Source organism: Xiphias gladius, chromosome 7, assembly GCF_016859285.1.
Source record: "Xiphias gladius isolate SHS-SW01 ecotype Sanya breed wild chromosome 7, ASM1685928v1, whole genome shotgun sequence".
NCBI lineage: Eukaryota > Metazoa > Chordata > Actinopteri > Istiophoriformes > Xiphiidae > Xiphias > Xiphias gladius.
In genome coordinates, this window is record NC_053406.1 from 28,199,776 (window position 1) to 28,215,061 (window position 15,286).

General features: G+C 47.6%; 1 protein-coding gene across 1 annotated transcript in view; it reads left to right on the top strand.

Annotated features, from left to right (window-relative positions):
* Positions 1-15,286, top strand: part of si:ch211-137a8.2 (uncharacterized protein LOC777613 homolog) — a 41,200-nt gene that overhangs the window by 11,853 nt on the left and 14,061 nt on the right. Inside the window, exons 3-5 of the mRNA XM_040131344.1 lie at positions 8,941-9,124; positions 11,826-11,976; positions 14,355-14,600. Of these exons, the coding sequence (XP_039987278.1) occupies positions 8,941-9,124; positions 11,826-11,976; positions 14,355-14,600 (581 nt within the window). The remainder of the gene's footprint in view (positions 1-8,940; positions 9,125-11,825; positions 11,977-14,354; positions 14,601-15,286) is intronic.

Genomic DNA, 15,286 nt, shown 5'->3' on the forward strand with positions numbered 1-15,286 from the left:
CTAGGAGCAGCTCACCAAGGGAATTGTCCCTAGCGCCAGCGCTGACGTCCAGAGGACTCGTCGCTAAGACCGGCTGCTGATTATGACATCATCACGTTAGTTTTTTTTTTTTTTTTTTTTAAATGTGATGAACTTTTAAAAACAGTATGGACTCAATCTTGTGGACACTGTATCTGAGTGGCAGTGGAGTTGGAAGAACAGCAGAGGTTTGCACAGTGCTCCACTACTTGGCCTCCGGACAAATGTAGTTCTGTTGCGCTTATGGACTTGGAATTATCCCTCAAACCATAATTATTCTATCTAGACACAATATTGTTCAAACCTCATGCAGTTTCAGCTACAATCAATGTATATATACATATATATCTTTGTGTGTGTGTGTGTGTGTGTGTGTGTGTGTGTATGTATGTATATGTATATATGTATGTGTGTGTGTGTTCCGTTATCTGCACCGACCATGGCGTCTAATATATTATAGATAGATATAGAGAGACAGATATTACACCTGATTTCACGACTGTCGCTAGACGCCATGGTCGGTGCAGATAACGGAACACGGACCAGTACGTGTCGATTGCCCATGAAGTTCCGTCTAATGCCCTCAGGATAAAACCTGCGGCTCCAGTTGGGGAAAGTCTGTCAGAATAGATTTATCACCAGGATGTTTGCTTGACTCCTTTCACGTTGTAGCGTGTTGTAGCGAGCGCTGCGGCCTCTGAGGGGGGCTAGAGGAACTTTGCGTTCTTGATCGTTTTCCGCCCTCGTGGACATTAGAGTTGTGTTCTGCTCTTGCCTTGTTCCAACGTAAATATGGCTTCGTGCACAGGAGCATCGAACCCAACCCTCTGCCTCAGTCACCGGCCGCTCCGGGTGTAGTTCTGTTGGTGAAGTGGCTTTATGTTAGCCCCATTCACGCCTCCGTTTGCTGCCAGAGGCTGAATTGACATTGTCTCAGAACACAGGCACTTGCCGTGAACTCGCCTCCCGTCACCTTCACAGCTGACAGTCATCCAGGTTACACCGCAGACTTAATAGCCCAACTCCAGCTTTTGAGCGCCGTGCTAATAAAGCTGTGTATAAACGAAGCTCCGCCCCACATCCCTCTGTTGTTTATCTGCTAGTTTCAGGTTTCTGTCTCGGGGGACAGACTTTATTTAAATGAGTCTAAGCTGAGTCCTCAGAGTCATCACTTCTTTTCCTCCTGTCTTAATCTCTGCCTCGGCTCCGTATCACCATCAGGTCCAACAAAAGCCATTTTCTTAATCTTAATAACATGAATTCACTTCCTGTCCTGGCACAGTATATAGCCAGGAAGCTGATATCCTCAACTCAGCGGGGACGGGTCTTAATAGTGGAGATGAGCTGCCTCCCCCCGTCCCCTCGTGCCGGTCTGCCTGACTGCTTCTGCGTTCCTGTAGGATGAACCGCAAACGCACACGGCAGAGGATAAGACATGTAAAATATCATGTGATCAGCTTTGAAAATCGGGACACTAGCAGACACTATCCGACCTTAAGGGAAATAAACACAAAAGCCTTTTCCATCCAAGCTGTGGCTCGTCAGACATTCAAGATAAAGGTTCCTGGAACTAGATTGTCTATTAATGCATTCAATTAAAGTAGCTCTACAGAGGAGGATCTGATAAGCGCCGTACTCTCCCTCCTCTCAGGTAGGACATGTCAGTGTAGTTACCTTGAAACTGTTTTAATATTAATAATCTGAGACTTCTTGTCTTCCACCTGAAAAATTAACACTTAAGTCCGAGTGAAGCAGCATTATAAGGGTACGGCGTAGCAGTATTAAGACCCCGATCGGGGACAAGAAGACGAGAGGTGGACAAGTTTTAAAGAATTGAGCACAAGGCAGAAATTGATTGAAGGTGAAGTTAGGCCGTGATTAACATGCTCTTGTTATGAGAATAAGCAGATGCCTCATCGCTTACGATTGTAAAAATATAAAACGAGCGTCTGAAGGAGTGTTTTGACGCCCGGAGTTCGATTGTACGTGTCCGCTCCCGCCCTTTTTCAGAGACTGGAGTCCGAGATGAGGAATCGGGGCAAAGGTCTTGGTTTGAACGCAAGGTGGGACACGCAGGCGGCAGCCCCCACGGCATGGTGTGACTTCCAGAGTCCCGTTTGAGAAAGAGAAAATTCAGAAAAGTAACATTGGCCACAGAAGTTAAAGCCTTTTCCAGGTCACTTCACTGCAGCCAAAGGGTTTCTTTTTTTTGCAGACGGCATCTAGTGGCCATCCAAGGGACTGTAGCTCACTTCCAGAAAAGCTGCAATACTCACTAATGTTTCAGGATTTCTGTAAAAGCTTGTTGTTTTACATTAATTTTACTCTTTTGTCCAATGAATGTGACACGAATGTGAAATGCTGCCTGTAAATGCCCATGAGGAATTTTTTTTGGGCCCTGTCAGCAGGACCCATTTTGTCCATCTCAGCTCTCTTTTTCGATCTGACACCACCATGGTTAAGGTCCGGTCAGGTCTAGGCACAAAAACGACCTGGTTGGGTTCAGGGAAAGGTCCCGGTTTGGGTTCAAATGAGTGCAGGAGGCGAGCAGTGGTCTCCCGCGTTACAGTCCGATGTTTCGTCGACCCAGTCCTCCACCCCGACCTTCTCCCTCTGTGGACGTGGTGTCACCGCAACACCATCGCCCGACTGTTTTTCTCTTTTGCTGAAACGACTGATGCTGTCACTTCTCATCGTGATCCTTTTTATTTTTCCCTGCACTGTTTGGCTGCGCGTCGCCGGCAGATGTCGCGTTTGTTTGTCGCGGCCGTCCTCGTTGTGCTGCGACGTTACATCCGCCCGACTAATCGGGGTCGACAGCACTGCCGGCAACCACCCGAAAGCCACGACTTGCGCTCAGTGTCGCCTCCCGGGCGGCGCCCAAATTTGGTCCCAGGAACTCGCCCCCAAGGTGGGCGGAGAACGGCGGAGACAGGGAGAGAAACCTCGGGCAACGGACATGCTGTATGTTCCGACATCTAGACTGAACGTTAGACTCCGATAGGAGCTGCTTCCATAAAATAACAGAGACGTAGTGGAAATGTCTTAAAATCCTGTTGCGCTGTCATGTTTGGCCGTCGAGGAGAAAAGAGATAAGAGGAGTGAGCGGTGTTACAGCGTTCAGACTCAGCCGGGCGTTTGTCCTGCCAGACATCTGTTGGAGGCATCAAAGTCACAGAAGATAGACACTGATCTGACACACACACACACACACACACACACACACACAGAGAAAGCTGCCGGGTAATAGTACTGGATGACGAGAATCAATCATTATGCACCCGATCAGACTTTACTGCCTGCTTGTACGTCCAATCCGATGGCAGGGACTTTTTTTTTTTTTCTTGTCCGTCTGTCTGGCTGCTGGTGTTTGACGTCATCGGTGATGTCAGGTATTAGACTCGCTGTCCGGCTGTCTGAAGTGAAGTGTTTGGTTAAAGGCTTACTGAGAGACTGTGTGTGTGTGTGTGTGTGTGTGTGTTGCAGTAACTGCAGGCTTTTTTGCATTCTTGATCATCCTTCAAGACACAATGAAATTCTCTAATATTTGTCTGTCTGAATTGTTGTAATCCTGCTTTAATTAGCTGATGCAAATTAAGCTGTGTGTGTGTGTGTGTGTGTGTGTGTGTGTGTGTGTGTGTGTGTTTGTGCGCTCATTCCAGTCTCTGTCTCATATTCAAATCCTTCCCACCGATGGAAAACTACCAGACCCAGACAGGTTGTTGGCTTTGCACTCATCCAGGTACTGTACTGCTCTGTACACACTCAAAGGAATAGTTTGACATTTTCTTTCCTGCTGAGAGTTGGAGGGGGGGGGGGTCAGGTTACTACCCCCCTCCTATGGAGCTACGGGAGGCAGGCGGCTACCCGGGCTTAGCGTAAAGACTGGAAACAGGGGTGAGCGGCTAGCCTGGCTCCCTGATCCATCCACCAGCCCCTCCACAGCTCACTGATCGACACTGACGACTTTCCAATTGGTTTCGAGCAAATGAAAAACAAATGGAGAAAGGTCCAGCATGCCCCTAAAGCGGCATCCGCTGTGACCACATCCGGGACATTTGAATGCAGCCTTAGCAACACGGGGGTCTCTGTCCTGTGGACACCGTCTACAGCGTGTCAGCTTTTTATACAAAAACAAAAAAAACAAACAACAAACAGTTCTTTTATTCTTTTTCTGAGTCTGAGGTCTGGCGCTGGTCTGGCGCACGAGGCAGGGCCCCCAGGAAATGCCGCCTCGCCCCGCACTGCTCCATACCTGCTGCGGGCACCACACTGTCGTACCACTTCGAGCTCGTCACTTTGATGATCACACACATGCGCCTACATTGCGCCTGGGTGCCTGCTTGCCCCGCTGTCCTGTTTGCTTTCCTGTCGCTTGTTGAGAGACTTCTGGTCTGCAGAAGTCATCAGAGCTCATCGTTTGTCAGGCGTTGCAAGATGATTTTTGTTCTGATTGAGTGTTATGATTTGTTTAGGGCGTTCATCTGTTCTTCAGTGAATGATTTCATGCTACTGTCATGTTCCGTTTTGGTATGCATGTTGATGGATTTTTCAAAATTCGATGGATCATCGCAGTGACACAAAATGCTCGATGATTTCATAGGTTTTCAGCTTCACATTTTGGATGGATTGTAAAGCAGGTGATTGGTTTATTTCCACTCAGTGTGTCCCGCACTCTTGTGGCCTGATAGAGGTACGAAACATCCAACACATGGAAACCCCAAAAAACCTGAAAGTCTGATACGTCCAGAAGTTCGGAGTCTTCCCGGCCCTTTTTCTCATCGTTAGTGACAATGCATTTTCACTAACGATGAGGGGGGGGGGGGTAGGTGTGTGTGTGCTCGTGCGTGTGTGTAAGTGTGTGTTTGTGTGTGTGTGTGTGTGTGTGTGTGTGTGTTTGTAGGTGCGTGTGTAGGTGTGTGTGTTTCTAGGTGCCTGCGCATGTGTGTGTGGCAGCACAGTGTGTTGCGTGTGTGTTTGCAGGCCTGTGTGCATGTGTTTGTAGGTGTGTGTGTGTGTGTGTGTGTGTGTGTGTGTGTGTGTGTGTGTGTGTGTGGCAGCACAGTGTGTTGCTGGGCTCTGAGCTGCAGGAGGCTGGTGACTCATCAACAGATAAAGCTGCTCCGTCTCTCTCTGTCTGGTAAATCCTCAGAACGAAGCTCCATTCACACCTGCAGCTCCTGGTAATGACTCAAGTGAGGAGGAGGAGGACACTTGGCACCTGGAGAATAAATGTTCACCAATAGATGGTCGGATGTTACGCATCCTGGAAGCAACTCTGGAGTCGGCGCCTGGGTCGTTCGTCCCAGTCCACGAAGTGCGACGTTCTCGTACGGCACGGAAATCATGCTGAGGGGGGGGGCGTCAGGGAGGAGGTGGGTCTACAGACGCAGGACTTTGACTCCCGGGATCGGGGCTCATGTTCTGCACCCTGCGTGTCTTTAGATCAAGGCCGTGAAGAACGCCGGTCAAGGTTTGGGGAAGATGCCGAAAGACTTCAAAGCAAAACCATCAAAACGCACCTCGTGAACATGATCAGGTGGCGTTTCCCCCACAACGTGTTTGCTATTTGAAATGAATGAGAATTTAGCATTTTAGCTTCTTACAGCTGCTGATGACACAGGGAGACGTCTTCAGAATAAAACCGGGTTCTGCTATTTGACGAGTTAAATCATTGATCACGTCATTGATCATGCAGACGATCGACCCGATGGGAATAAAATAATCACACTGGGACCAGCAGGTGAAGACGAAAGAGGCGCGCACACACACACACGCTGAGGCAGAGTGAGTAGGACCTCTGTGGCCTCTGAGTGGTCCAGGGCTGAATCCTCGGCCTCACACACGTGGCCACCCCCCCCCCGGTACCCTGGTGGGTGTTTGGAGGATGAGGCCTTAGCCTGATCAGCCACCCACCGGGCAGGAGGAAGCGCTTGATTTATGATTCTGGGAGGCTGGAAGTACTCAGCTGCGAGGACCCAGACACACACACACACACACACACACACACACACACACACACACACACACACACAGTTTCTGGATGGGTGAATGAGGTTGACTCATGAAGTGTGTTTGATCTGGGAAAGGAGGAAGAAGAGAGGACATGTTTGAAGAAGGAGGAGAGAGGAACATAGAGGTGAGGAAACACAGAGCAGAAAATAAAAGATTGGAGGAAGGAAGAAGGGAAGAATGTAGGTAGGGAGATACGGAAGTCAGAAGTTAACTTTAATGGCTCCGTAAGGTGATGACATGTGGGACTGGGCGTCTCTCAGCTTGTTGATGAGTTCTTCTGCCCACTAGTGGAACAAAACTGGCCGACAACCGAACCTCCGAGTTAACGGGGCGGCGGCCGATTCAACGATAACTTGCGATTTCCTGTTGTGACTGAGTGTCGCTGCCTTTACTGAGATGAAATGTTTCAGTGACGGCAGAGGGACAACATGCTGCACTAAATAAGTTCACTAAAAATACATTTACAAAATAAAATGAGAGAGAGCTTCTTAGGAGGAACAATAATCGGCAGTGAACACAGTGTCTTTTATTCTACAACACTGATCACACACAGGGAATGGGATGTTTTCTGCTCATTAAACTTGAACTCGAGGATCACCGAAGTGTGAAATCACTGCAGGATGACTGCTGCACTCTGCTAATGAGACGTTTCCAGTTTGTGTCTGTATTTACCTCCGTCTTCTAGTGAGACATCACATTCAGTTAACTCTGCTCCGTTTGTTTGGCGTGCACCGGTGGGCTGAAGACACTCGTAACCTTCTCGGTGCACGTGTCACACGGGCACTTGGTACACTTTGCATATCAGCACCATGTCCGCACCCCGCCTGCCCTACCCCGACCGGCCGGTTCTCTGCGTCCTCTTATGTCATTCGCGACGCTTCGTTAGCAGCGGCGGTCTCCTCGCGTTGCGCTTCATCGCCTCGTTTTTCCTGCGGCACCCCCGCAGCGTCACGGTGACCTCGGGGTCATTTTTGTGAAGGTCTCCATTTGCGCTGAAACACCTGAAAACCCAAGATGTAAAATCACTCTTTCGTGACTGGGAAATCATTAATAAGGGAGTAATCTTAATAACAACACCTTGCTGTTGTGTGATTAGCTCTGTTAAGATTTAAAATGATTGATCACAGAGGGGGTTGGAGCCAGGACGCGGAAAGGCAGCTTTACTGCCACACAGCCCTCGATCAGGATTATGTCCCGGTTTTCCAAAATCCCCCATTTCCCTGGTCCACACTAAAGCGAGAGGCCGGCGGTTTTGGATTTATCACCTTTTGGAGGCTGTTTTAGAAACTCTCGGTTGCTGGGTGAGGTAAAACAGTGGCTTATTTTGGAGGGAGGGCAAAAAAAAAAAAAAAGATGTGCTTCAACTTCAGCCGGCTCAGAATAGGAGCCTGGATGTCAGTCGCAGGACCCGACTGCGTCTGTAGATCAGGAGATAATTACACAGATTGTGAACGCAAACTAAATGAAAGCTGCAGCTTTATTGTGTCCTTCTTTTCACAGACGTAAATCTGGCTCTTAGTCTTATGCAATCTCTCTCTCTCTCTCTCTCTCTCTCTCTCTCTGTCTCGTCATTCAGAGCATTTCTGGCTCTACCTCAGTAAAGACTCAGAGAGGCTCATGAATGAGCAATAACCCTGTGTGTGTGTGTGTGTGTGTGTGTGTGTGTGTGTGTGTGTGTGTGTGTGTGTTAAAGATGCAGTGAGGTCTGTCTCCTCATCCTGCTCGGCTTTAAACCACTGCACAGAATGAATTCGTGTTGCTGGTTTTCCTCGCTGAAGCATGTTGAAGCCAGCTCGGTGCGATGTACGATTTCGGTGTTTTCCTCAAATTCTCCACACAATCGACCCCCTTCTCCCAGAAAAAACACCTGCGGGAACAGCTTGTGTGCACCTGTGTGTTGGTGTACTGAAGATTTCTGTATGTGCTGAAACAAAGAAACCCTCCCCAGGCCTCACTTTGTTTTATCTGTTAGTCAGTTTTACCGAACAGAATGACTACACTTCATCAACCTTCATAGCCCCAAGTGCTGTGAGCAGCGCTGCTGTGGCTAAATAGTCAAGCCGGACCCTAAAACAGCGCTGAACTCGCTGGATAAGCTCCTCACCTGCAGCTGTTTCTTTCAGTGACCTTTCATGCTAAAATGGACGTTTACGCTTCTGCTTACAGTTCGGCAAAAGTATAAAATATGTAAAACCTATTCCACAAATATAGAATCTGTAGAATAGGTTTTGCACAAAGCAGAGAGTAAAATCTGAAAATAGACTGCAAGCAGTTCGAAGAGACACTCAGACCTCTATCCCCAGAACGGAGAGCAGAGCTGCAATCAACAGGTGGCGCTTTGAGCGCAGCATGTTGCAACTACTCATCTGAGAACGACGATCCAAACCGCTGAGAAAAAACAAAAAAACGTCCCGAAACGGCTGCAAAGCAACGGAGTCTCCTGCATGTTGAAGTAACCTGCTATAAAGACGCTCAGATGCTCCTGCATAACCGAGTATCCGCTGTAAAAACCAGAGCGTCAAAACATCGTGTCTGGTTGGAGAACAACAATATCAGAGAATCTGAGTAAATGTCATTTTAAGATGGATTATACTTCTCTTTTAAAATCAAACAAAGATTATATATTTCATAAAAGTAAAAAACGTAAAAAAGACTTTTCAAGACCTACTAAGCATCATAACGAGCCGGCGAGGCTGCGCCTGTTTCAAAGACAAACTTCGGACACAACCAGTGAATCCTTACTCCACATTTGAGTCGCCAGTGTCACGTGTCCTTGAAATTGGACGGAAATTTTAACAAAATGTTTTTTGTTTTTTTTCTTCTTTGAGTGGAATGGAGAGCATTATTTCTATAAATAACTGCTATACAAAAAGTATAACTTATCCTCCCTTCCTTGTCTCTCTCCAGGTAAATCTGACATGATGTCAGGATGCCTTGGTAACATCATCCCCGCCGCTGTTTTGCCTGGAGACGAAGTGAGGGACATGGAGCCGTTTCCTTCCACCTCGTCTCCGCTGGAGCTGAGCGGGGAGGAAACGCAGCGAGTGGACGGCAGCTGGAGCCGAGACGGAGACCTGCGGGGATGTGGACAGTGAGTGTCCGTCATGGACATATCAAGAGACCTGGATACCAGACTCAAAAAGTTTGATCAATAATGTTCACGGTTCAGAAACTCATAAGAAAAACAATAGTGATGGACCTTCTTTGCGGTTGGAGGTGTCCCGTCAACAGATTTATAGTCGCCTCGTTTACAGGCAACGAAAGTTTATTTACAAAGGACCATTCAGACACAAAGCAAATCAAAGTTACAGAGGCAAAGGAATTCGTTAGAAAGAAGACATTAAAATTGCATTTAAAAGACGACAAAGACGAGGCAGTTGAAGGTGCTTTACGGAGGCCTAGATTAATTAAAAACATTAAAAAGAACGGAAACAAAAGCAAGCAAATAAATAGTTAAAGATGAAAAAAGAAGTCACGTAGGTAACTAATTGGAAACCCACAGTAAGCGATGCTTTAGGCCCTGATTTAAATGAGCTGACAGTTTTAAAGAACCTCTGGGATCCAGGAAGCTTGTCTCACACGTGGCGAGCACAGAAACTCGAGGCCTCATCGCCGTGTTTGCTTTTGGTCGTGGAAACACTGAGTAAACCTGTCCCAGATGACCTGAGGGGTCCGGAAGCTGCGTAACGTACAAGCGAATCAGAGACGCATTTAGGCCCGAGGCCATTCAGTGCTTTGAAGGGAAGTAATAGGATTTTGAAATCTATCCTTTGACACACTGGGAGCCAGTACAGTGATTTAAGGACCAGCGTGATGTGCTCCACTTTGTTGGAGTTAGTGAGGACTCTGGCAGCAGCACTCTGGATGAGCTGCAGCTGTCTGGTTGATTTTTCACTAAGACCTGTACAGACACCATTACCTGCTGAAAATAAACACATGAACAAGTGTTTCTGTATCTCGTTTGGACAGAAATCCTTTCATTCTTCCTCGGTTTTTAAGTTGGTAGCAGGCTGACTCTGTAATTATCTTTATTTGGCTGTTGACAACTACCCCAAGATTTCTGGCTTGAGTTGTAGATTTTAGTGTCATGGATTCGGGGTCAGAACTGACTTTTAATCTTTCCTCTTTGGGGGCCAAAAAATTACACTCAATTATTTCATTTTTTTTTCTGTGTTCAATCGTAGAAACTTCTGGCACATCGTCTCGTTGATTTGTTCAGTGCACTTCCTCAGCGAATGTTAAGGACTGTAGTGACTTGGTGACACTTAAGTAGAATTATGTGTCGTCTGCGTAATTGTGGTAAGAGATGTCATAATAATTCATAATCAGAGCGAGGGGGAGCATGTAGATGTTGGATAGAAGAAGCCCGAGAGGTCAGTCAATGGATCGCAGCTGTTTTTGCAATGAGAGTTCAGGTGGTGGAAGGTGAAGGCTGGTTTGGGAGCCTCTGCAACTAATCCAGTGGAGCGTGTCAGCCAAGTCCGTGACGAGATGCTCTACATTTGGTGTAATCCTTCCATCAGCATTTGGTGGCTCTGCACCTTGTACAGAAGCTGCTACAGAGTCAATGAATTGCTCACTCTCGCGTATTTGATGCAGCGTTTCCATCTTCTTTTCAAGCTGCGTTTTCCTCTCAATTCCGTCGCTCGCACGGCGTGCAGCAAACCGATTTCGGGTTTGAAGACATAGCTTTTACGTTGTGTTTTGCCGGTCAGAGAAGCGTTGTATGCTAGGCTAGGTTAGCAGCTAAGTCTGTGGCAGGACACTGAAAGCAAAAAATGTTCTGTGCAATTCCACTATAGACGTTTTCTTTAGCACTGATGTAACGGGTAAAAGCTTCGGAAGAGTGTTTAGGAGAGAGAGGTGAGAGTTGAGGATCCGACGTCACAAAAGTGACGTCGCTTTTCCAGTCGCTTCTACCACTCAGGGCGATCGTCGTTTAACATTTCCTCCACTGGTGTGAAAAAGTACAAATTGACACAGGAGTTTTACTATCCCCATTTTAAGATAAACCAGTAACTAATACAGAATTTGAGCCTTTCACGAATTTAACAGTATTAAACAGTTAATTTGGTAGCATACAAAAAAACTAAAGCTCCCATGAAAACTTACCAGCGCAACGGAGTCGGCATAGCTTGGTTTCTTCCATATCCACAATATCCACCAACACCTGGGTCTGAACCAACAACCCGCCCACTGACCCGCCTTGTTCTGTCGACATGGTGACGTTTCAGCCAGTCAGGAGGCTGATGGATGGTGGGGTGCTTTAAAAGAAAAAACAAAAACACCCCTGTGCAGAAAAATGCAATGAACTGCATGAAATAGTTTTGAGTAAGGTTATGTTGCAAGGTTGGATTTGTAGTACTGTGCTTCATTTCAGATTACGCAATGATTTTGAATGAGGTTTTCTTACATCCGGAGCAGAGCATTGAAGTTGTGGTTTCACTCCCGTAGGGCTGGATACGGCGCAGAGCGCCAGCCTCAGTGCCGCACATTTAGAGGCCGACGGCCGACCAGCCTGAGTCCGGTTCTGTTGGAGGTTGCTTCCCGTTAAAAGGGAGTTTTTCCTTGTTGGCTCTCTCTCTAACATCGTAAGGTCTTGACCTCGCTCCGTAAAGTGCCTTGAAATCCTGTATCTTATGATTTGGCGCAATAAAAATAAAATTGAATTTAACTTACATTCCCCATGTTTTGCTTCCATTTCCGCAGCTTTGTTTTCCAACTTTAAAACTTGGAGAAAATCACCCAGACTCGGTGTCGTTCCGTCTAGTTGACTCTCTCTGTCTCTCCAGGTTGGAGAGGAGGTGGGTCCTCTGGCACGAGTTCATGAAGGAACACGCCCACCTGGACACGTGGCTGCGATCGGCCGAACAGGCCGTCAGTTCCCCCGACTCCGCCCACCTTACCTACACCGCCGCCAAGGAAGAACTGAGGAAGTTTGAGGTGAGGAGAAATGAGACCTCAACGCTCAGGCAAACAAAAGTTTGAGATTACTGTCCTGATGGGAAAAATCTAAACTCAAATTGAGTTCATATTTGAGCCTTTGCAGCTCACCGTTAAAGGGATTATTAAAAGAAATCTGCATTTCTCATCAGAGGAAAGACGGAGTCTGTCCACTTGGGAGCTCTTCTGTTTCTCTCTCTTCCTCACTGCCCGATTTGTTACCAGGCCTGATCCCTCCTCTCTTACCTTTGGCCCTGGGCTGACCTGTATTCTCGTCGTGCGCCAAATCCCCTCCGTCCTGTATGTCATCGTCCAAACTGACGTACGCGTGTCTCAGATCTCTATATTTGTCTCGCGAGGTGCTCAAGGAAAGAAAAATCAGGGTTAGAGCAAAGTTAGGCTAAAGTTCAGGCGTGGGTTAAAAACACAATCCCGGCGGAGTGTAAATATCTCCGGGCGGCCAGTCGTAAAGCTGAAGCAGGCGATATTTATGTGTAAATCCACTCGTCTTACCACCTTAAATCACAAAGTGTGAGTGTGTAGCCGAGCAGAGTGCCCATGCCCTCTGACTGAAAAGCTGTAGATTCTCCTTGTTTGTCCAAATTAAATTCTGCTGTCAGGTTGGTCCCTGCTGGGAAGTCTGATACTCGCCGGTCCTCTTCTGCAGCTCCGACACACGGCGAGGCAGCGCTCGCCCAGAAATGGAGACGTTTTATGTATCGGGCTCTTTCCGTTGTTCCACTGGAGAATGATCTGTGAACGCACAGACGAGCACAAAACTTCTGCTATTTCTTGCAGCTACGCTTTTTTTCGAGCCGAATTCAATAGATAAATATCGGGACGACGACTGAGTCTCTCCTGGTGATAAGACTATTATTCATAAGACAGTATAATGTACACTTAATACTATAATACTGTGTTTTATTAAAACTAATAATAACGCGCAGAGTGGTTGTTTCAGAGCACAGAAGTCCTCAATGTGTCTTGTTGTGTAAGACTTCAGTCCTAAAAATGACATGATTTATATGATTGATACAAACGAACACACACTCGGCAGCTCCAGGCTCCGCCGTCGTCATATTCTGTGGCAGATGTCAGAGCCAGGTCATCTGCACGGAGCCGAGCTCTCATATCTAACTTGTACGGATTGGCGCTGCCTGCTAAAACTCGTTACCAACGTTCGCTCGCTACATGCTGCGCGGTGAACTGCTTCAAATAAGGTTGGAGTTTGGCGGCATCTCCGCCTCGCTCACCAAAACACGGCCACAAAGAGTCGGCACTATCCGAGGCCGTCCGAGGCCTGTACACAGTCCAGGAAGTGCCCAAATGGTTTTGACTTTTTACAGAAGTTTTCCATTAACACACAGGCTTTGTGGGAAGCGAGGTCCTCTGAAGAAGCCTGAGTTGCCCAGAGATGATTTGTGTGTGTGTGTGTGTGTGTGTGTGTGTGTGTGTGTGTGTGTGTGTGTGTGTGTGTGTGTGTGTGTGTGTGTGTGTGTGTGTGTGTGTGTGTGTGTGTGTGTGTGTGTGTGTGTGTGTGTGTGTGTGTGTGTGTGTGTGTGTGTGTGTGTGTGTGTGTGTGTGTGTGTGTGTGTGTGTGTGTGTGTGTGTGTGTGTGTGTGTGTGTGTGTGTGTGTGTGTGTGTGTGTGTGTGTGTGTGTGTGTGTGTGTGTGTGTGTGTGTGTGTGTGTGTGTGTGTGTGTGTGTGTGTGTGTGTGTGTGTGTGTGTGTGTGTGTGTGTGTGTGTGTGTGTGTGTGTGTGTGTGTGTGTGTGTGTGTGTGTGTGTGTGTGTGTGTGTGTGTGTGTGTGTGTGTGTGTGTGTGTGTGTGTGTGTGTGTGTGTGTGTGTGTGTGTGTGTGTGTGTGTGTGTGTGTGTGTGTGTGTGTGTGTGTGTGTGTGTGTGTGTGTGTGTGTGTGTGTGTGTGTGTGTGTGTGTGTGTGTGTGTGTGTGTGTGTGTGTGTGTGTGTGTGTGTGTGTGTGTGTGTGTGTGTGTGTGTGTGTGTGTGTGTGTGTGTGTGTGTGTGTGTGTGTGTGTGTGTGTGTGTGTGTGTGTGTGTGTGTGTGTGTGTGTGTGTGTGTGTGTGTGTGTGTGTGTGTGTGTGTGTGTGTGTGTGTGTGTGTGTGTGTGTGTGTGTGTGTGTGTGTGTGTGTGTGTGTGTGTGTGTGTGTGTGTGTGTGTGTGTGTGTGTGTGTGTGTGTGTGTGTGTGTGTGTGTGTGTGTGTGTGTGTGTGTGTGTGTGTGTGTGTGTGTGTGTGTGTGTGTGTGTGTGTGTGTGTGTGTGTGTGTGTGTGTGTGTGTGTGTGTGTGTGTGTGTGTGTGTGTGTGTGTGTGTGTGTGTGTGTGTGTGTGTGTGTGTCGTACAACTAAACGCACGCCTTGCCGTCCCTCTCCCTGCCTCGTGTCTGTTGACCCTCTGTCTTTTGCAGTCCTTCCAGCAGTGCGTGCTCGTGAACTCGGGCCGCGTGAACGCCCTCCTGCGGCGCGGCGAGGCGTTGATCCAACGCAGCGAGCCGACCGACGGCCAGCGCGTAGAGAGCCGACTGCTGGAGCTGCTGCGCCGCTGCGGCCACGTCTACGGCAGCATCGCGCGGACACACACGCGGCTGCTCAGCATGAGACTGGTACGCGCGCGCACAAACACACGGCAACCACCGAAATCAATGGCAGGGAGTACAAACGGGTGTAGATTCACACGAGGGAGACAGAAAGACGTGGATTCAGTCGCGCTGAGGAAGGTTTGTGAATTCCTACACAGGTGGACAGTTGTATAGGACAGTATCAAAGATATCAAATTGGGGCCCTGCTCCCTTAAAAACATTTCTCCGATCATAGTACCTACCGTATCAATATTCAGTCGACTAGCTGTTTGAAACACAATCACTCTACTTGTCAGGGGCCTGCGCTTGTCGTGAAATTCAATAGGATCTGAGACCGTATCGTGGAGGCCTTTGTTTGAGCACCGCGGCTTCTGTCTTCCACCGCGTAAATCACTTTAGGATGATTATCGCATGTCTTTTATCAAGATGATTTAATTGTGCAAAGCAACAAGCGAACAATAGTAGTTTACAACTGGTGATGGGATGATTTGCTGCTTTTCTATGATGGTTTTCTTTGATAGTAAATTGAACGTGTTTGGATCTTGTAAAGCTGCTCAGACAAAACAAGTCATTTTAGTTTGTCCGCTGGCAGGAAACTGCCACGGGCGGTTTTTCTGTAGTTGCTGTGTTTTTATAGAAAAAAAAATCAATCAGAAAATAATTTGTCACGTTAATCAATTATAACAAAAAGATTGTTAGCTGCTGCCCTT